The sequence below is a fragment of the Passer domesticus genome, chromosome 24 (genome assembly GCF_036417665.1).
Source record: "Passer domesticus isolate bPasDom1 chromosome 24, bPasDom1.hap1, whole genome shotgun sequence".
Classification (NCBI taxonomy): Eukaryota; Metazoa; Chordata; class Aves; order Passeriformes; family Passeridae; genus Passer; species Passer domesticus.
In genome coordinates this window covers 1,562,432-1,582,112 of record NC_087497.1, presented here as the reverse complement: position 1 = coordinate 1,582,112, position 19,681 = coordinate 1,562,432, and the positions used below count along the sequence as shown (strand labels likewise).

General features: G+C 55.5%; 1 protein-coding gene across 6 annotated transcripts in view; it reads left to right on the top strand.

Annotated features, from left to right (window-relative positions):
- Positions 1 to 12,676: 12,676 nt before the first annotated feature.
- PUM1 (pumilio RNA binding family member 1) overlaps positions 12,677 to 19,681 on the top strand; it is an 82,072-nt gene continuing 75,067 nt past the window's right edge. For all 6 annotated transcript variants that reach the window (XM_064398697.1, XM_064398694.1, XM_064398696.1 and 3 more), the window contains exons 1-2: positions 12,677 to 12,831; positions 17,106 to 17,479. In XM_064398697.1, the coding sequence (XP_064254767.1) occupies positions 17,117 to 17,479 (363 nt within the window). In that variant the 5' untranslated portion in view covers positions 12,677 to 12,831; positions 17,106 to 17,116. The remainder of the gene's footprint in view (positions 12,832 to 17,105; positions 17,480 to 19,681) is intronic.

Sequence of the window (19,681 nt, the reverse complement as noted above, 5' to 3'; positions counted from 1 at the left end):
ATTCTTGGGACGGGGCCAAAGCTGTCCCAAATGTCACCTGTGCCATGTGATGTCCCCACCCCGCCCCCAGCCGAGCCTGGAGCCGGGTGCAGTGTCCCAAAAAAACCATCGGGGCACCCCAGATTTGAAATCCAGTGAGTGTGGGGGATTGCATTGACACTCCCAGACACGGGGGAGAGTCTGGGGGGGGGTCGCTCTGAACCCCTCTCACCCTGGTCCCCCAGCCGGACCCTCCGCACAGCCCAGGTCCCATTCCCACAGTCCCCGTCCCTTCCCCACAGTCCCTGTCCCATTTCTACAGTCCCTGTCCCCTCTCCAAACCTCTGTCCCGTCTCCAAACCCTTGTCCCCTCACACAGACACGGTCCCCTTCCTCCAGCCCCTGTCCCCTCACAAACCCCTGTTCCCTCCTCAGGCCTGTCCCCCTCCCCAAACCTGTGTCCCCTCACACAGTCCCTCTCCCCTCCCCACAGCCCCTGTGCCCTCTCCATACTTCTGTCCCCTCCCCAAACCCCTGTCCCTACAACACAGCCCCTTCCCTTCCCTTCCCTTCCCTTCCCTTCCCTTCCCTTCCCTTCCCTTCCTTCCCTTCCCTTCCCTTCCCTTCCCTTCCCTTCCCTTCCCTTCCCTTCCCTTCCCTTCCCTTCCTTTCCCTTCCCTTCCTTCCCTTCCCTTCCCTTCCCTTCCCTTCCCTTCCCTTCCCTTCCTTCCCTTCCTCCCTTCCCTTCCCTTCCCTTCTCCCTTCCCTTCCCTTCCCCTTCCCTTCCCTTCCCTTCCCTTCCCTTCCCTGTCCCCTCCCAGCGCTGTCCCCCTCCCCTGGGGCTCAGCTGTCACTACCGAGTCCGAGCGGTGCCCGGGGCCCCGGTGCGGAGCCCCGTGCCCGGGAAGGGCAGGCAGAAACACGAGCTGATTTTCTTCCGTCCCAAGCCCGGCAAAGAAACGGCGGAGGAGCAACAAAGGATGAATTTTCCCCCGCGCAGCCGCCGGGCCCGGCGAGGGCACAGATGTTCAGGAGTAAAAAAGCCGCTTTCAGAGCCTCCAACAAAGGCATAGAGCCGCTTTTCAGGGGCTCGGGGGTGTGGGGAGGCAGCTGGGCACTCCTAGGTGTGCTGGGATCCGGGGAACGGAGCACTGAGGTGTTCTCACTAAACTGAATCCATGCAAGGGGGGGCACGATCGGGGTTTGATCCTTCCTGCTTTGGCTCCTGAGCAAACGGGGATGGAGTGAACACCCCTGAGAAAGGAGGGATGGAGGGAACATCCCTGAGCAAGGAGGGATGGAGGAACACCCCTGAGCAAGGAGGGATGGAGTGAACATCCCTGAGCAAACGGGGATGGAGTGAACACCCCTGAGAAAGGAGGGATGGAGGGAACATCCCTGAGCAAGGAGGGATGGAGTGAACATCTCTGAGCAAGGAGGGATGGAGTGAACACCCCTGAGCAAGGAGGGATGGAGTGAACATCCCTGAGCAAGGAGGGATGGAGGGAACATCCCTGAGCAAGGAGGTGTGGAGTGAATGTCCCTGAGCAAGCAGGGGTGGTTCTCCAGGGGTCCCAGCCAGGTGGAGATGTGACAATCCCAAGGACACTTCTAAAACCACATCACCATGGCATGACGTGGCTGGGGTGTCCCCAAACTCCCAGCCCTTCATCCCCAGAGAAATGCCCTTTTCAGGGCTCCCATCATCTCTGGTCCCGGCTGGAAGGTGACATGTGAATGGGCACTGCATGGATGTGACACCTGCCTTGGTGACGAATCTGGAGCTTTCTCTGCTGGCTGTGGTGCAGCCACAGCACAGGCACAATTTTTCACTCCATATATCTCTATTGCTCTTTCTCTATATCTATATAAAATACATTTTATGAAATAAATATAAATAGAAATATATAGAAAATACATGTCTAGAAATAAAGATGATAAGATAAAGATGATAAAGACAGATAAATATGTGGCCCCAGTCCCCAGGATGAGCAGTCAGGATGCCCTTGCAGGAGCACAGCAAGGTCCTGCTCTGGTCCTGCCCTAGAACCAGCTCCAAACCAGCCGGGTTTAGCCCCAGAGCCTCGGGGAGGGGCTGAGCACGGGGTGGAGGCAGCTGGAGCACGGGGTGGGCAGTGAGGGTGGAGTTTGGCAGGGACTTGGTCCCACTGCCACCATGGGCAGGGCAGGGGACACTGCTGGGAGCAGGGGGAGGTGGCGCTGGCACGATGGCAGGAGAAGTTCCACGGTGCTCCTGCACCATTCCCCGGGCTGTCCCTTCCTCTGGGAGCTTTGGTCGCAGCTCTGGCCCCTCCAGGATTCCCAAACCCACCCTGCAGACCCCACTCACCCCTGATGCCCTGCCCTGCTCCTGCCACAGCAGCCAGGGGGGGTCGCAGGTGGAGGGGATGGGGAGGCAACACCTCGGAAAGGGAAGGGAAGGGAAGGGAAGGGAAGGGAAGGGAAGGGAAGGGAAGGGAAGGGAAGGGAAGGGAAGGGAAGGGAAGGGAAGGGAAGGGAAGGGAAGGGAAGGGAAGGGAAGGGAAGGGAAGGGAAGGGAAGGGAAGGCCTCAGGAGTGGCAGAAGGATTCATGTACCTTTGCCAGCATGAGTGCAAGACCTGAGTGTGGGCTGGAGTAAATCCCTGTGGTTACAGCCCGGGCAAGAACAGGGAAAACGAGGCAAATTCCCATCTGGACTGGCTGAACAAACCCTCCCAGCCAGGCTCTGAGGTCCCTGTGATCTGCTGTCCCTCTGTGTGAGCAAAGCTTGGCTCCTGCTTGACTGTGAAATTGTAAATTGTAAAAATGATCTCCAAGTGGGACCCCCAGACGGTGCCACCACCACCCAAAAGCGTCACCCGGGGGTCACCTCTCAGGGGATGCTCCCTGCCCTTCTCCCTCTCTCCAGCCTCACAGGAGGGGCAGGGCGGCTCCAGAGCATGGATCAGCCCTGCTCAGCACGGATTTGCTGCCTCCAAATGACACCGAGGCCATTTGCTCCCGAGCCAGGGGTACCTGAGCTCCCAGCAGGAGCTGGGAGGGGCTGGGAGCTCAGGAAGATGAGGGAGCTGCGGGATGGGCAGGGCAAAATGGGGTCGGGATTAATCATTCCCGGCCCCAGGGAGTTGCATCTCTCTCTCCTTTCCAGCGGGAGATTTTTCCAGCAAAACCATCGAGCTCCAGCTGCTCCCCGGGCGGCTCCTTGGGGCTGGGAGGTTCTGGAGCTCCGCGGGAACGGGCCAGGAGTGACAGGAGGGGTCCGGCTGTGCCCCGGGCTATGCCCCGGGATGTGCCCCGGGCTGTGCCGCAGCAGCAGCAGGGAGAAGCAGCAGCCCCAGGCAGAGCCGTAGGAGCCGGGGGCAAGGAAAGGCGGAATGAAGCAGCCTCCGCCTGCCCCGAGGGCACAGCCCGTGCCCAAAGCCCGGGTGTGCGTGGCACTGGGGTGGCAGGACCGTGGCACAGGGGTGGCAGCAGCGCCGCTGGGCCAGGGGAGAGGGAGGATGTCGGAACCCAGAGCATCTCTCTGGATGCCCTGGATGTCTCAAAGCCCTGGCAGGGGCTCGGAGACCCTGGCAGGAAGCCAAAGACACCTGAATGTGAGGAAATGAGAGAATTTCAGGCCTGAGTGGTGAGGGGATGATATTCACTTGATAAAACTTGAATTATAATGCTCTGTACAGGGGGGTTTTATATGTTGTACAGGGGGGTTTGGAATTCTGTACATGGGTCGGGAGTCCCAAGATGGAGGGATTTGGGCGTGCCCTGTCCTTCTTCTTTCTTCTCCTTGGCATCCATGTTCAGGATGATGTTGGCACGTGTGGATCGGTTCATAGTGAAAGTGCACTTGCCAACAAGGGTGAAAAGTATTGGAAATTAAAGGTAAATATCTTATACGTAGTTTTTACTATAAAAGAGACAACTGCCCCGTGGGCGGGAGAGAGTGCCCTTGGCTGTCTTGCTGATCAGACCTCGGCTGGACAGACAGAAAAACTTTGTAGATAAGGAACAATAAACTCAACTGAAGACCAAAAGCAAGAGTCCAGACTCCTTCTTCAAAGCGCGGCCTGCCCAGAACCACCTTTTCCCGTGCTGGGGCAGAGACAACAGCCGACCCCGACAGGAGGAGGCACCAGGGAGCCCTGGGCAGCACGGGAGTGCTGGGGAGGGGTCTGGGGGACCCTGGGGGGTTGGGTTTGGGAGCAGAGAGGCTCAACCTCCACCCCTCACCCTGCATTGCTCGGCAAACCCTCCTGGCTTTCTGCAGAATTGCTCAGCAGAGGAAAAGCAGAAACATTTCAAGCACCAAACTTCTGCCCTTCAGGCTCCTTCCAGCTTGGCCAGGAGTGGACACGGGGGGTCCCCTTGTCCCTCTCTGCCCCGGGACAGAGCCAGCCCTGCCTGGGCCGGGGGTGTCATGCAAAAACCCCTCATTTGTGAGCCTGTAATTAAGGGGTGCACAGCCCGAGGGGGCAGAATTAAGGTTACAGGCAAATGTAACGCTGCTATTTCCTAAATTTGAGCCCAGGAGTGTGCAGCTGGCAGGGTGGTGGCCTTAGAACCATGACAGTTTTGAGGCTGTTGATTTCTCTTAGCTGGGAACACAACAGGAAATGTCTGGAAGGTGCAGGGAGCAGATAGCTGTGCCCTGGGGAGGGCCCCAGGGCCACCCCAGCAGCACCAGCTCCTTGTCACCTTCTCCAGAGTGACAAGGACCAGAGCAATTTGGAGAAATTGAACAACAATAAATAAGGTCTGGGGAGCTGGAAGCAAAGAGTGGGGTTGAGGACTAGAAAAACCCAGCTGCCAGACCAATATTGTAAAATTAGAGATTCTCACAATATCCTGAGATGAAGGGACCCCCAGGGATCATCCTGTCCAACCCCTGCCCCTGCCCAGACCCCCCACCAACCCCACCCTGGGCATCCCTGCAGCTCTGGCAGCCTCGGGGCCGTGCCCATTCCCTGGGCAGCCTGGGCAGTGCCAGCCCCCTCGTGAGTCCCCGCTCACCCCTGGCTCCTGTGTGAGCTTTGCTGCTCTGTGAGTCTGCTCCAGTAATGGTAACTATTGTCCAACACAGACAGAAATTCCAATAAACAGCTCTGGCTGCAGGGGGAGGGTCCCCTGGTCTCAGTGCTGTGCTCCAGCCCAGCTTGGCTCTGGAGGTGTTGATGAAAAAGAGGAAGAGTGACTTTTTGCAAAGAGAGAGAGATGGGGAGAACAAAGGGGAATGGTTTTAAACTGAAAGAGATTGGGATTAGATATTAGGAGGAAATTCTTCCCCGGGAGGTTGGGAAGGCCCTGGGACAGGTTCCCAGAGCAGCTGAGGCTGCCCCTGGATCCCTGGCAGTGCCCAAGGCCAGGCTGGATGGGGCTGGGAGCAGCTGGGGCAGTGGGAGGTGCCCCTGCCATGGGACTGGACGGGCTTTGAGGTCCCTTCCAACCCAACCCAACCCATTCCAGGATTCCATGATCCTGTCAGAGCAGCAGGAGGAAGTCAGAGCATCCCTCCTCCAGTTTTCCAAGGAAGGGCTGATGCAATGCAAATGAGAAGCAGGGAGCTGGCAGAGGGAAATCACTCCCCAGAAATGCAATCAGGCCGTGGGGCTGTGAGGAGAAGTCATGCGGACAGGAGGGCAGGAGGCTTCCAAAGGGCTGAGTCACGTAATTGCCTGTTGAGAAAACCCAGCCTCCATGTCCTTAATGATAACAAACGAGCTGGAAACCTTAATCAGCCTCCTGCTTCAGAGCGTTAATGACAGAATCTGGGACAAGGAATGGGGTGGGGGATGATTCCCAAAGAGGGGAGTCTCACCAGCCCCTCTGAGGAGCTGCTGTCACTCCAGCTATGGCAGCATTTGGGGACAAGGTGGCACCTTGGGTGGGAAATGACCCTGAGCAGCATCTGCATCCCTCACCCACGGGGCAGCCCCTGTGTGCCAGCCACCCCTCCTGGTGCCCACAGAGCAGGTGTGCAGGTGGGAGGATCCAGCTGGGATTTTGGGGTTGATGCCTCAGGTTTTAGTTTTGTTTTGTTTTGTTTATTTTTTCAGATTCTGTGCTGCTTTAGTGTGTGTGTCTGGGCTTCATATTATGGGATGGTGAGCCCTCTGCACAGAGCAGGGGGACAAAACAATTCCTTCTCTAGCTGGGCACCAAGGACAAATGATCCAGATCTCAGGCCCAAGAGCACAAACACCGTGGGCTGCAGAGAGAAAAACAAACAGGATGGGACTGCATGGGCTGCAGCTGGAATGGGACAATTAACTCCAACATGCAAATTAACCAGAACTTATAAAAATGTGAGATCTTTTGACCAAGCTCTCTTTTGCTTCCATCTTGGAGCCACCTGGGCAGAGCCACGACTGTGGCTCTGGTACTGCCGGGGTGTGGCCTTTGAAGGCACTTCAATACATATCCATTTTATTCCCCTTAACTCCATCTAGCCTCTGTTCCAGCTCCTTAGGGCATCAGGGTGACCTGGAGAGGCCACACACGGGCCAGCCCTGGCTGTGGCTGGCCTGGGGTGTTTGGAGGGACACGTGCTGCAGGTGAGGTGTCCTGAGCAGGGACAAGGCTCCTCCAGGCCATGGAAGTGCTGGCCATGGATCTGCAGCTCCTTCCCAGCTAGATCTCAGCCCCAGGCCATGGATCCTGCAGCTCCTTCCCAGCTGGATCTCAACCCCAGGGCATGGATCTGCAGCTCCTTCCCAGCTGGATCTCAACCCCAGGGCATGGATCTGCAGCTCCTTCCCAGCTGGATCTCAACCCCAGGGCATGGATCTGCAGCTCCTTCCCAGCTGGATCTCAACCCCAGGGCATGGATCTGCAGCTCCTTCCCAGCTGGATCTCAACCCCAGGCCATGGATCTGCAGCTCCTTCCCAGCTGGATCTCAACCCCAGGCCATGGATCTGCAGCTCCTTCCCAGCTGGATCTCAGCCACCGGGGCAGCAGGGACACCACAGCCACCTCCCCCAAGGAGTGAAAGTGCCACCACCTGAACCCTCCTGCCTGGAGCTGCTTTGTGAGGGCACAGGGATGTTCAGATCCCACCAGCTCCCAGGTCTGTGCTCCATCCAGCTGTGCCCACAGCTCAACCCTCCCCTGTCTGCTGGGAGCAGCCCTGGCACCCAGCCTCTCGCCTTTTAACCCTTCAGCCTCTCTCCCTGCTCCTGCTCTCTCTCCCCACGATCCCTGCAGGCTTTGGCAGCTGCTTCAAAGGGCTGCTGGGAAGGTGGGAATGTGAGCAGGGCTGTGACACGTCTCAGCAGCAAGGATCAGGGGGAAAACCCAGGTGGTTTTTAAACCAAACATGAATTTCCTTTTTCCTGGTTTAGAGCTCTGTCGGGCGTTTGTGTGGCTGCCATTCCTGCAGGTTTCTGAACTCCATCCTCATTTTCAGTGTGGCAGAGGGGTGCAGAGGGGCACTCGGGGGTCCTTTCCAGTGACCCTTGACCCTCTGTGCCTTCCAAAACCAAAAAACATTTGTCTACCAAGCATTTTCCTGACCAAAACCTTTCTTGCTGCCTGGGCTCTGGGGAAAACACCTTTTTGACCCCACAGAGTGAAAAGAAGCCCCATATGTCTTTTATCCTGGATTCATGGATCCCATATATCCATCCTGGGTTTATCCCCACTTCTCCAGGGCATTTCTCACTGCCAGCCACTGGCTGTCTTCTCCTGCAGTGGCTCCATGAGCTGTGACAAACTGCAGGAGGGACAGCACAGGACATCACTGGGATCACAGAACCATGGAATGGTTTGTGTAGGAAGGGACCTTAAAATCTAAATGCAACCCCCTGCCAGGGCAGGGACACCTCCCACTGTCCCAGGTGCTCCAGCCTGGCCTTGGGCACTGCCAGGGATCCAGGGGCAGCCACAGCTGCTCTGGCAATTCCAGCCCAGCCCCTCCCCACCCTGCCAGGGACAATTCCCAATTCCCAAGATCCCATCCAGCCCTGCCCTCTGGCAGTGGAAGCCATTCCCTGTGTCCTGTCCCCCCAAACCCTCATTAATAATCTCTCTCCACTTTTCTTGTTACTCCTTCAGGCACTGGAAGGTGACAATTTGTCACTATTTGGTCACAATATGGAAGATGCTTGTCTTCCAGGCTGAACAACCCCAGCTCTCCCAGCCTTTCCTCCCAGCAGAGCTGCTCCATGCTTCTGTCCATCCTGGTGTCCTCCCCTGGACCCTCCAGTGGCTCCATGCCCCTCCTGTGCTGGAAGCCCATTCCCCTGGGTTCTTCCCTCACCATGGGACGTGGCTTTGTCAGCAGCTGCCCTGAACACAGAGAGGAATCAGTGGGATCTGAGCAGCCTCAGGAACCCCCAGAGCAGCTTTGTCTTTGCACTGGGGACTGGGGACTCCATGCACGGCTCAGCACAGCCCTAAGCCCAGCTGGTGGGTGGGAGCTGCTTAAAAACTTTAATTTTGGGGGCTGTATTTTCACAAGAAAAAGCAGCTCCGCAGCCAACACCAAACTCTCAGACCCTGCTGCTGCCAGGTGGGTCTGCAGCCAGAACTCCCTGCAGCTTCCCATAACCACAACATTTCAGCAGCCGCTTTTAGACACTTGGCTGGGACTCCTGAAAAAAACCCATCTGCTCTGGGTGTCTCAACACGAGCGTGGAAAGAAGCCCGTGGGGGAGAGGTGTCGGTGGAAAGCAGGGGTTTATCTGATGGCTCAGAGCTGCTGCAGAGCCCAGGGACCTTCCCTGGCCGCTGCTGCTGACAGGTCCAGCTCAGGAAGGGTTTCCATGAAGGTGGCACTGGGAAGGCCCCTGATTTCAGCGGTCTGGAGCAGCTGGTGGAGGAGTGGATGTGCTCAGGAGCAGCACTGGAGCTGCCCAGCTCAGAGCTGGTCATTGTTTTGTGTCTCAAGGCGCCGGGCTTTGACGAAACAGTGCCCCAGTGATGCAAATAAATGATGCACTTGGCTCTGTAAGGATTTTTTGGTCAAGCCAGCACACTTTGAAAATATTCTGCATAAAGACCTCAGCAGTTTTTGGCTTGGCTTGGGAAAAATTGAGTCAGTCGGTGAATTTTTAATTTTTTTTTTTTCTGGTGGCCAAGAAAATGTTGATGCCCTACACAGAGGGAGATCCTCTTTCCTTCAATTTAGATATTAATTGCAGGCATTAAATTGTCATTGAATAAAAGCATTGGATATCTCAAGTCTGGGGCCAGCCAGGCCTCCCTGGGGCAGCACTGAAACCACTTTTAGGAGCCCCCCAACCTGTTTTCCTCCCATGTGAACCCCTGTCCTGTGCAGGTGTCTCCCTTGTGGAGCTGTGGGAAGCTCTGCTCCCAGGAGGATGAATCACTGCAGCAGAGCTGGGTTTGTTTGCTCCTAGACTCCTTCAAAGAGAAGATTCTGTGGTGTTGGGCATTGAGCCACCGGGCACAGCATCTGGGCAGAGCAGGGAAGGAGGGTCTGGATTTGGCCATTGGGTGGGGATGTGGAATTTTGATGTTCAGTGAAGAGCAATGTGGATTGAAGCCCCTTCTGTGGAGCAAAGAGGGAGAAAGGCATTCTAGGGAGTCATTCGGAGGTGGGAGGACACCAGTCACCCCCTTGGAGGTCCCTTTTCCCTTTGCAGATGAGGATGCATCCCAGGATATCTTCTGTCAGGACTGGCATGGGGTCAGCCAGGGCCAGGCAGCTGAGGCAGTTCTTGGTGGCCAATGGTGCGAGGAAGATCAGAAGGACATTTCCACCCCCAGAAGGTTTTTCCTGTGGAGGTGGAAGTTATTTCACTGCCTGTTCCTCTCACTCTGGCTCTGAAGCTTTTGGAGCAGCATGTTCTCCCAGTGGGAGACTTTTCCATGGATGGCAACAAGCTGGGAGCTTGGGCAAGGTCTGAGGCAGAAGAGAGGATGGCGGTGGGAGGCAGGAGAGGCTGTGGGAGCGATGGAAGTGCTGGAGATGAGACCCAAACTCCCCCTCAGCCTCACAGCCGCAGGACTTCTCCCTAAATCCGGCAAAATTCACTGGCAAATGAGGGTTTGAACCACTCACATTTCATGCCCAGCAGGACTCCTTCCCTCCCCCTCTCATTACACCGGCATAACTGTAATTATCCCAGGTATAATTAACAGAAAGCATGTTTCCAGTGTCAGCAAGCAGCCTGGGTGTGTGCTGAGCCCACCTGGCAGAGCTCTTATCTCTGCCTCACAGCACAGGGACACACTGCTGGGGACCTCAGGGCCACCGCCAGCAGCACAGCTCAGGGACAGCCTGGTGGGGTGCTGAGGGTGGCAGCTCGCAGGTACAACACCCCAAAAGTGGCCAGAAGAAGTGCAGGGCCCTCTGTCCCCAGTGAGAACATGGTGGGGGAAAGAACTCCTGACCTCTCAGCAGCCCAAATCTTTGTCAGCCAGGAGCCATCGCTGGAGCCTTGTATCAGCCCAGGGTGCCCAGGAGATGGGTGGAACCAGAGGAGAAGGGTGTGCAGGCAGATTGAGTTGGTCCAGTGCCCAGATGACACAGTTCCATCATTCACATTTCTACCCCAGCGAGAGGCTGGCCTTGCCCACACCACTGGCGTTTTGGGGACACTGCATGGGCCCCCACAGAATCATGGAAATATTTGGGCTGCTGGAAAACACCTCTAAGATCATCCAGCCCAACCATTAACCCAGCACTGCCATGTTCACCACTAAACCACATCCTCAAATGCCACATTCACACAGTTTTTGAACACTTTCAGGGGTCGTGGTTTCACTTTCTGTGCTAATGCCTGATATCCAAATTTTTCCTGATATCCAACTCAAACCTCCCTTGGCACAGCCTGAGTCTGTTTCATCTCATGTTGTTCCCTGGGAGCAGAGCCCGACCCCCTGGCTGTCCCCTCCTGTCAGGAGCTGTGCAGAGCCACAAGGTCCCTGCTGAGCTCCTTTTCTCCAGGCTGAGCCCCTTCCCAGCTCCCCCAGCCTTTCCTCACAGGACTCCTTCCCCGGCCCCTTCCCCTCTCCATGGAATTCAAGACTCTGGAGCCACAGGAATGACCCAGAAGAGCCATGTCCACTTCTCAGCCACACATGGGTCCATGCTCGCTGTCACAGCAGAGCTGAACTCAGCAGAACCGAGCCCAGCAGAGCCGAGTTTATCCCAGCAGGGCTTGGCCAGGTCACACAAGCCAGGCTGCTGCTGGCCAAAGCCACTTCTGGGTGTCTGTACAAGGCTCGGCTCCAAACCCACCCTCAGCAGGGAAAACCTTTGCTCGCTGTTTATCTTGACTGTCCTGTCACGCCCGGCCTGGGGCACCCAGCACCAAACCCTCCAAGCCTTGTTTCCCCAGGTTTTTGGGGTGAGGTCCTGCTGCCCCACAAGGCAGTGCATGCTGCAAGAGGCGGCGAGGTGGTGTAACACCCATCAATCAACCCGGCAGCCCATCGAGCAGAAAATGGATGCAAGGCACGGCTTGATCCAGCTTTGCACGTGTTTTAACGACCGAGAACCCGGGCTTGAAGTGAATCCTTGTACCCTCATAACCTACAAAAGCTGCGGCCGCGGGCTCTGTGCCCCACGGCCGGCGGGGGCCCTTGGGAACAGCTGCCGGTTGTGTCTCCGTGCAAGTGAGGGCACGTCCCGAGCTCTCCCCAGCGCCGGCACTTCCCTCCTGGCTCCCTGCGTGCCTGGCCCAGACGGGGAGAAAATATTCCAAGAGCGCATGAAGCGCTCAGCCTGGCCCAAAGCGCCGGGAGCGCAGCACGGCGGGGCAGGAGGGGCAGCAGGGGCAGCGGGGCAGCGGGGCCCCAAGGCGCTGCCCACGGGCTGCCCCTTTAACATGGAGGAGCCGGGCAGAACTACCGCTCCCAGCGGCCAGCGCCGCCGCCCTGCCCTGCCCGGGCTCCGCGCCCAGCGCCGCACGCCGGGGGCTGTAGTTCCCCCGCAGCCCCGGCTTTGTGGGCAGGGGGAGGCGCGAAGGGAGAAGCGCCCCAAAATCGTGTTTGGCTGTTGGTGCAGGGCGAGGAGGCGCCGCTGTGCAGCCGGCGCTCGGTGCCCCCGGTGCGGTTCTGGGGCGGGAGGGGGATCACCGCTGCTGGGGGCTCGGGGGACCGGGCTGGGGGGGCTCGGGGTGTCCCGGCTTGAGGGGCTCGGTGTGCAGGAGCTGCGAGTGCCGAGGCTGAGGGGCTCCGGGAGCTCAGGATGCCCAGGCTGAGAGGGGGGCTCGGACGGGGACCACTCCGAGCCCAGGTTTGGGGGGCTCAGGGTGCACAGGCTGGGAGGCTTGGGGTGTCCAAGTTGCCCAGCCGGGGGGGCTCAGGATGTCCCGGCTTGGAGGGGCTCGGTGTGCACAAGCTGGGAGTGCCAAGGCTGGGGTACTCGGGGTGCTCAGGCCGGGGGGGCTCGGGGGCTGTGGATGTCCAGGCAGCGGGGTGCAGAGCGTTCAGGATGCCCGGACTAGGGGGGAAGTCAGGGTGCCCAGGCTGGGGGCTCAGCCCATCCCCGCCAGCCCGGCGAGCGCTGGTGGCGGTGCCAGCGGCAGCGTGGGGCTGGAGGCGGGGCTGTGCCCGCACCCCGGCCGGGGCAGGGGCCACGCTGGGAGGGCGCTGCGGGTGACCCCGGCCTGGGCAGTGTGGCAGCGTCGGGGCACAGCCCGGGCACGTCCCGGTCGTGTCGTGTCGGGTCGGGTCGGGTCCATCCCGATCCACCCCGTCCCGTCCCGGCCCTTCCCGCTCCATCCCGCCCCGTCCCGGCGGCGCTGGAGCGGCCTCGCCTTCCCGTGGTGCAGCGCGGCCGCGGCCCCGCCGCGCCGCCATGTTGTCGGAGTGAGCGGCCGGGGAGAGGCAGCGGCGAGCGGCCGGGGGGGGCCCGGCATCCGTCTGCATCCGAGCGCTCCGCCCGTGAGTACCGGTCCGGGACCGGCCCCGCCGCGCCGCGGACCCCCGCGGACCCGCCCGTGGGCGCATATTGGCGGGGGGCGCGGGAGGAGAGGCCCCAGGCCGCCCCGAAGGCGAGCGGCGGCGGGGGCGCTGCGCCGGCGCTCCCGCCCGGCTCCCTGTCGGGGCCGCGGCCTGGGCCCATTGTTAGCGGGGAGGGGGCGCGGAGGGACCCCCGGGCCCCGAGCGCGGCCCCGCGGGCGCTCCGGTAACGGGGACGGGGGTTATTGTTGGGGGGCGCGGGCCCATCGCAGCCCTCAGCCGCCTTGCCCCGGGCCCGGCCCGCCGGGGGCTGCCCCTTGGTCTGTGGGGCTCCCCCTTCTCCCGGGGAGGGTCTCCCCTTTCTCCTGGACCGGTTTGATCCCGGGGGGGCTCTCCCTTGTCGCGGGCCTTCAATCCCGGGGGGCTCCGTGGCTCCGGCCGAGGCCCCGCTTTGTTGCCCCTAGGGCTCCGGGGGGTGGTTGGGTTCCGTCCCCCCCGGTTTTGGGGGGGTTTCGGCGGCTCTGGGGGTCCCTGGAAGAGGAGAGGGCCGGGGCTGGCAGCGGGAGCGAGGAAAAAAGCAGACAATCGTTTCAGATGTGCTGGGTGACCCTGGGGGTTTTGTGTTTGTGTGGGGTTTTTCTCCCCCCTTGTTTTTATCTCGTGCTCACATAACGACAGCCTCGGCCCTTGTGAGCTGCAAAGTTGGAATTTTAAGAGCCTCTCGGCCCAACCTGAGAAACGCTCTGATTTTTTTTTTGTTGTTGTTATTGTTGTTGTTTGCTTTGGTCAATGTTTAATAACTTTGTTCGGAGCAGAGATTTTATTAGGCAGATCATGAGTAAGGAATTTCCTTTATTAAGAGGGATGGAGGTGGGGAAAGGGGGACCGTGGGTCCTTTTGGGTTTTAATGTTGCTTTTGAGAATCCAGCGGGTCAGGAATTCAGTGCTGCGGCTCCCCAGGTTTTCAGGAAAACACAGGGATAACGTTAAAAGTTCTGCTAGGCCACAGAGCTCTCAAACAATGGCTCTGCTTTCATTTCCAGTGGAACTTTCCAAAAAAAACCCACCCAACCCAAACTCCTCCGCTTTGGGGTTGAACTTTTTTGAAACGGGCGTTTTACACCGCGTTAATTTTGTAATAATCGGTGATTTTGAGGGTAATACGGAACCAGAGCCGGGGGGATCTGGCTGTGGAGCCGGGCTCTGTGTGGATTAAAGCTCCTTTATTCAGTGTTGTCACCACCGGTACTTCAAACTCGCAGGGAGATTCCTCCGAAGTTTTTTGTTGTTTGTGGAACGTCCCATAATCTGCAGTGTCCTGCCTGCAGTGACAACACGGAGCAGCTCGTTTCCACGCCGTGGTTTCAGCCAGGGAAGAGCAGAGCCGCCTGCCCTGAGCGCGGTGGAGCAGCGTGGAAGCCTTTGTTTGCAAACCCGGGCTTTCACCTGGGAAAAGTTGATCCTCTGCGTTTAGGGAGAGTTTGGGGATGCAGGAGGCTCTGGAGGCCCTGAGCAGCTGCGGCTTTGCCTGTGTAGGTGGCTGCCCGTATTCCCGGCGCTCCGGCAGCTTTGAATGACAGGATTCAGCTGTCCCGCTGCTGCCTCGATCGCGGCATTCCCATAAAAACACGGCTTGGAACTAAACTTGAACTACCCACAATGCTCCCTTCCCCTTTGCTCCCTTGCAAAATGTCGCCTTTGCCAAGTTTTCCGCTCGTGTTTGGAGCAGCCCAAGAGGAAGCGCCTGGGAGCAGCCTCTCCTTAATCCATTGACTGAGATTTTCTGGACCCTCCTGATTTTTAAGATAACACCTTTATTAACAGAAATTATTTAGTGTATGTGGACAGAGGGACCCGGAGTCTTTTGAAAGAGCAAAGATTGTGGCAGTGCGACTTTGTACCTTGTTTCTCACTGGAAATGGGCTTGTCACAATCTGTAGATACTGGAAATTTTTTGGTGGGGATTCATAGTATCTTCCTTTGTTTGTTTGTTTTTTTTTTTTTTTTACAGTGTGCCCTGAGATAACTTGTAACTTCCTTTCAAGGGGCTGCTCAGATTTCATTGCTGCAATTAATACACTCCTCAGTTTGATGATAAATGAATTTCTTACCATTAATTACTTAATTTTTTTGTTCTTTTTGCATAGAGGACCATGAGTGCTTCATGTGATATTAGTGAAAGGTTTTGATATTGTTTGCTAAAGGGGAATTAAGAGGAAAATGCCATTAAACTGAATTGAAGTCTTGAAATCAGTCAAGATTTAGTCATATCGTGTTTTCAGTGTTTTTTCAAGTATGTGGGGAAGGTGGTGATTTCTAGGCTCTTTGAAAGCCGGAGGAGTGAGTCCTGTTGGATGTCCCTGGTATTTAAGTTGTGAGTGTATAAAAAGCCCTGCAGAGTGGCCCTGGGCGCTTTGTGTGTGCAGCACCAAATTATGTTGGAGGTGCAATTAAAACAACCTGATCTCCGCAGTTTTCAGAGTCATTTTCCTCTCATTATTAACCCCATGCTCGACTCGTGGGGCAAACCTGACAAAGTCTGATCAAAGATAGGACTCAGATTTTTTTTATTTTGGTCTCCCCACCATTAGTAAATTGTTCTTGGAAGTTGTTTGTAGTAGACTGTGTTCAGGGAGCAGGGAGGGAACAGAGCCGCCTTTCAGGCCCTCGGAGCCGCGGGCAGGAGCAGGGCCAGGCTCTGCAGCCACCAAGGTACGGCACTGGAACATCCTGGGGCTGCTCTGCCAGGAGCTTCTCAGGGCTCCAGCACCCTGATTTCATCCTCAGAGCTCTCTGTGGGGCTGCATTTAGGTACCTCTAGTCATAAACTGTTGATCTTTTTAGTGAAGATTAATTCAGACTATCCCATGCCTTTAAAAATGAATTCGGCTTGTGTGAGTGTTACATAATGGGGGGAAAACACTTTGCTGTTCACACCTGTAGTGTCTCTATTGCTCTGATAGTCCTGCCTTAAAATAACAAACTTCTGTGGTTTTGTGCTGCTGGAACGTTATCAAAATATTTGGGGAATAGGAAGTTAGTGAGTTGCTGTCAGCTTAATCTGCAGGCTTTCCTCCAGCTTGCAGATCATTTGGATGCGTGCAAAACATATGGGGTATTTCTTTAATGGGGTATTTTATTGGGGTGGTCAGTGCTCTGGGCACTGAAAGTGTGTTGGAGTTGTCCAGATTTCCCCCAGTGCCATCGACAGCAGGACCAGCAGTGCTGGCTGTGCCTTCTCTGGAAAGTTCTGCCAAGAACCCAGGTCCCAGGTTTGCTGTTCTTTCTCCAGGGAATTCCATAAAGCTTGTCCACGGGTTTTACTGACTCCTGAGCACAGCAGGGTTAGCAGGGAGGGCACACACTGTGTTTGGGCTCCATGAACTGTATGAAATCCAAGATTTTCAGATTGCATTGAAAAACAAAAACCAAACCAAACTGTTGCTTTGCATGGCTGAGGGAGTACTTTGGGATACAGTGGGATAAGGAGGCCTTGAGTGTTTATATGGATGGGGGACCAGGCCTCGTGCAAATGGGCACAGCAGGTTGTGGTGTCACTGCCTTCTGTGGGTTTTTTGGGGGCTTTTTCTCAGGAGTTTTCCAGTCAGTGTGTTGTCCCTGGCAGGAGTTGCCGTTGTGCTGCTGCTTCATGGGCACCCTGTACATCCTGCTAAGCCCGTGCAGCACAGAAAGTGGGATCTCTGTGCCTTTTTGGTGGGATCTCTGTGCCTTTTTGGTGGGATCTCTGTGCCTTTTTGGTGGGATCTCTGGGTGTTCTCAGTGGGATCTCTGGGTGTTCTCAGTGGGATCTCTGTGCCTTTTTGGTGGGATCTCTGTGCCTTTTTGGTGGGATCTCTGTGCCTTTTTGGTGGGATCTCTGTGCCTTTTTGGTGGGATCTCTGTGCCTTTTTGGTGGGATCTCTGTGCCTTTTTGGTGGGATCTCTGTGCCTTTTTGGTGGGATCTCTGGGTGTTCTCAGTGGGATCTCTGGGTGTTCTCAGTGGGATCTCTGGGTGTTCTCAGTGGGATCTCTGGGTGTTCTCAATGGGATCTCTGTGCCTTTTTGGTAGGATCTCTGTTTTCAGTGCTGTTCTAGCTGATGGGTTCACGGAGCCAGTGAGTGTTGGAGGAGTCACTTCTGCCACAGCGATGTTCCCCTGCCAGTCACAAGATGGGTGTGTTATTTAATGCTCAGAGCTGCAGCTGGGAGGATTTCATGTCTCTTTCCCCTCTCTTTCCCCCATGTCCCCCTGCAGGTGTTGGTGGAATGAGCGTAGCGTGCGTTTTGAAGAGAAAAGCAGTTCTGTGGCAGGACTCGTTCAGCCCCCACCTGAAGCAGCACGCCCAAGACACAGCCAACCCCACCATGCCTGTGGTACTGACATCTGGCACAGGCTCGCAGGCTCAGCCACAGCCAGCTGCAAACCAGGCCCTTGCAGCAGGGACACACTCCAGCCCCGTGCCCGGATCCATAGGAGTGGCGGGGCGCTCCCAGGACGACGCCATGGTGGATTATTTCTTCCAGAGGCAGCACGGGGAGCAGCTCGGGGGAGGAGGCAGCGGCGGCGGCGGCTACAACAACAGCAAACACCGCTGGCCCACCGGGGACAACATCCATGCAGAGCATCAGGTAGAAAACCATTCCCAGCTTTCCCAAGCCAGCCCTGCAGCCTTCTCAGAGGTGCTTTTCATGGTGCCCTTCTAAAGCTGGAGCTGGTTCTGGTGGAGTGGCAGCAGTGCTGCTGTTTGTTTTCCCTTTTCAGAGTGGCGGTGCCCTGGTAGCTCTGAGTTGAAAGGTTTCTGCTCTTGAGGGTTGTTGAAATCCCAAATCCCAATGCACTCCCTGTGACAGTCGAATGCATGTTTACAAAATTCATCACTCCCTTTATTGATTTTTTTTTTTTTCTGATGTGTGAACCAGCATAGCCGTGACTGCTGTTGCTGCTGCTTTTCAAATCTGTTGCTGTAGTTAAATAATTCTTATGTAATGGTATTACAAAACTGCCAATGCATGTAGGTTGGGCTTTTACCATTCCCAATATTGGAAAACATAGGAGTGGAAGTTGCTGGTTGTATGTTTGACTGTATTTCTTTGCTTTGGGGTTGGGTTTTTATGGTTATCATGTACAGGGGAAGGTGGTGATGATGTGTGTAGCTGAACTGAGAAGAGCAGCCTTAAGAGTGTCACCAAGCAGTGGTTTTAGGAACTTCTTAGAGCCACTCAGTCTCTAGAGGGGTGGTGGGCCAGGCTGTGTGCTAGTGGTGTTTACTAGAAGTCTTTTCAGCAGTTGCATTGTCACTCGTGCTGCAGTTAAATGAGTGGCTGACTCACTCCACTCTGTCTGTGACCTGTAGCTCACTCATCAAAGACATGAGTGCTTCCTCTCCGAGGCAGCAGAACCCAAGTGTAAGCACATTTTAAAGCAGAATGATCCCCACAAATATTGCCAGGGCAGCAGACACAAAGCTTTTGCAACCTTTGTGAACATCTCCTGCCTCCAGTTTCTGGAATCAAAGCGGCCAAGCCCTGGCTCCTCTGCTGTGCCTCCCCAGGGGATGTGTTGCCAACCAGAGCATTTAAAAGCAAACATTGCAGGGAATTTTGCAGCCTCACTGGAAGCAGTGTGTACATCAACAAAGAAATAAGCCCAAATGCCCTGTTAATTTGTTCTGGAAGAAAAATCACATAAAATACTGCAACATGAGCTAAAGAGCTAGAAAAATATTGTTGTTATTCCCTTATGCAGAAATGTAGTATTTAGGTATCAATTCAGAAGAAATAACTGCATTGAAACAGATGTAGTTTTTCTGTTTATTATCCAAGTTTTCAGTCACTAACTGTAAAACTTGCTTCAAGAGACATCAGTGCCAGAGATGTTAATGTTTTAAGTTCTGAAAGAAACCATAAGCAAGGATTTCTTCCTGCAAACTTGTAGGTTTTTCAAATCAAAGCAGCCATGGAGGGGTGGAGATGCCTGGGCAGGGCCTGCTATTGTTTGGGCATTTTGTGGCAAGATGACTTCATGAATTAAAATGATGCCATAAATTCTCAATCCTCTTTTCCTCCAGCTCACACTTTCATCCTCCTCTTACTGCAAATCCCTGAAAGCAGAGACAACAAAACTCACTGGAGATAAGGGGGGTGGGGACAGGGCACTCCAAGCTTGCAGTCATTAAAAACTCTGCTGGTATTTGTGCTTATATTTATTTAATAATGGAAGGATTTAAACTTTCACTCAAACAAAAAAATCCTGCCTGTTTCAGAGGCTTGTCCTGTTGTCAGCAGAAGTGTTGTTCAGCTTGATTTTCTTCAGTAACTTGTGGAATGAAATGATCCTAATAAATAAACCACTTAATGAAAGGAAAGCTCATTAACTTATGCTAGTTTAAATGAACTTTTCAAATCCAGTTCCTGTGTTGTCTGGCAGCAGGACAGTGGTGAGAAGGTTGTGTGGACAGATCAGACCTGCAGGATGGAGCTCACAGATGAGTTTGTGTGACGCTCTCAGTGTCCCCTGTGATTCTGTGAGCTGAGGCTCAGGAAATACCCACCAGGCCAGAATTAACATTGGGGCTTTTATTTCTTCTGCTTCCTGCTGGCTTTTACACTCTGATAAATGGGGCACAGCCGTAGTTCCAATGGTTTTGCATTCAGTGCTCATCTCCAAACCAATCTGTGTCTGTAATTTCTTCCAGGTCAGCTCTGAGGTGGGGCACTCTGTCTTGTTCCATACTGGGTGCCCAGTGATTGATGGGCACTTTTGTCAGGGTTTGGTGCTCCATCCCTCTTTTTCCATGGCTCTCTGCTTGCCTCAGGGTTTTACTCCTGGGA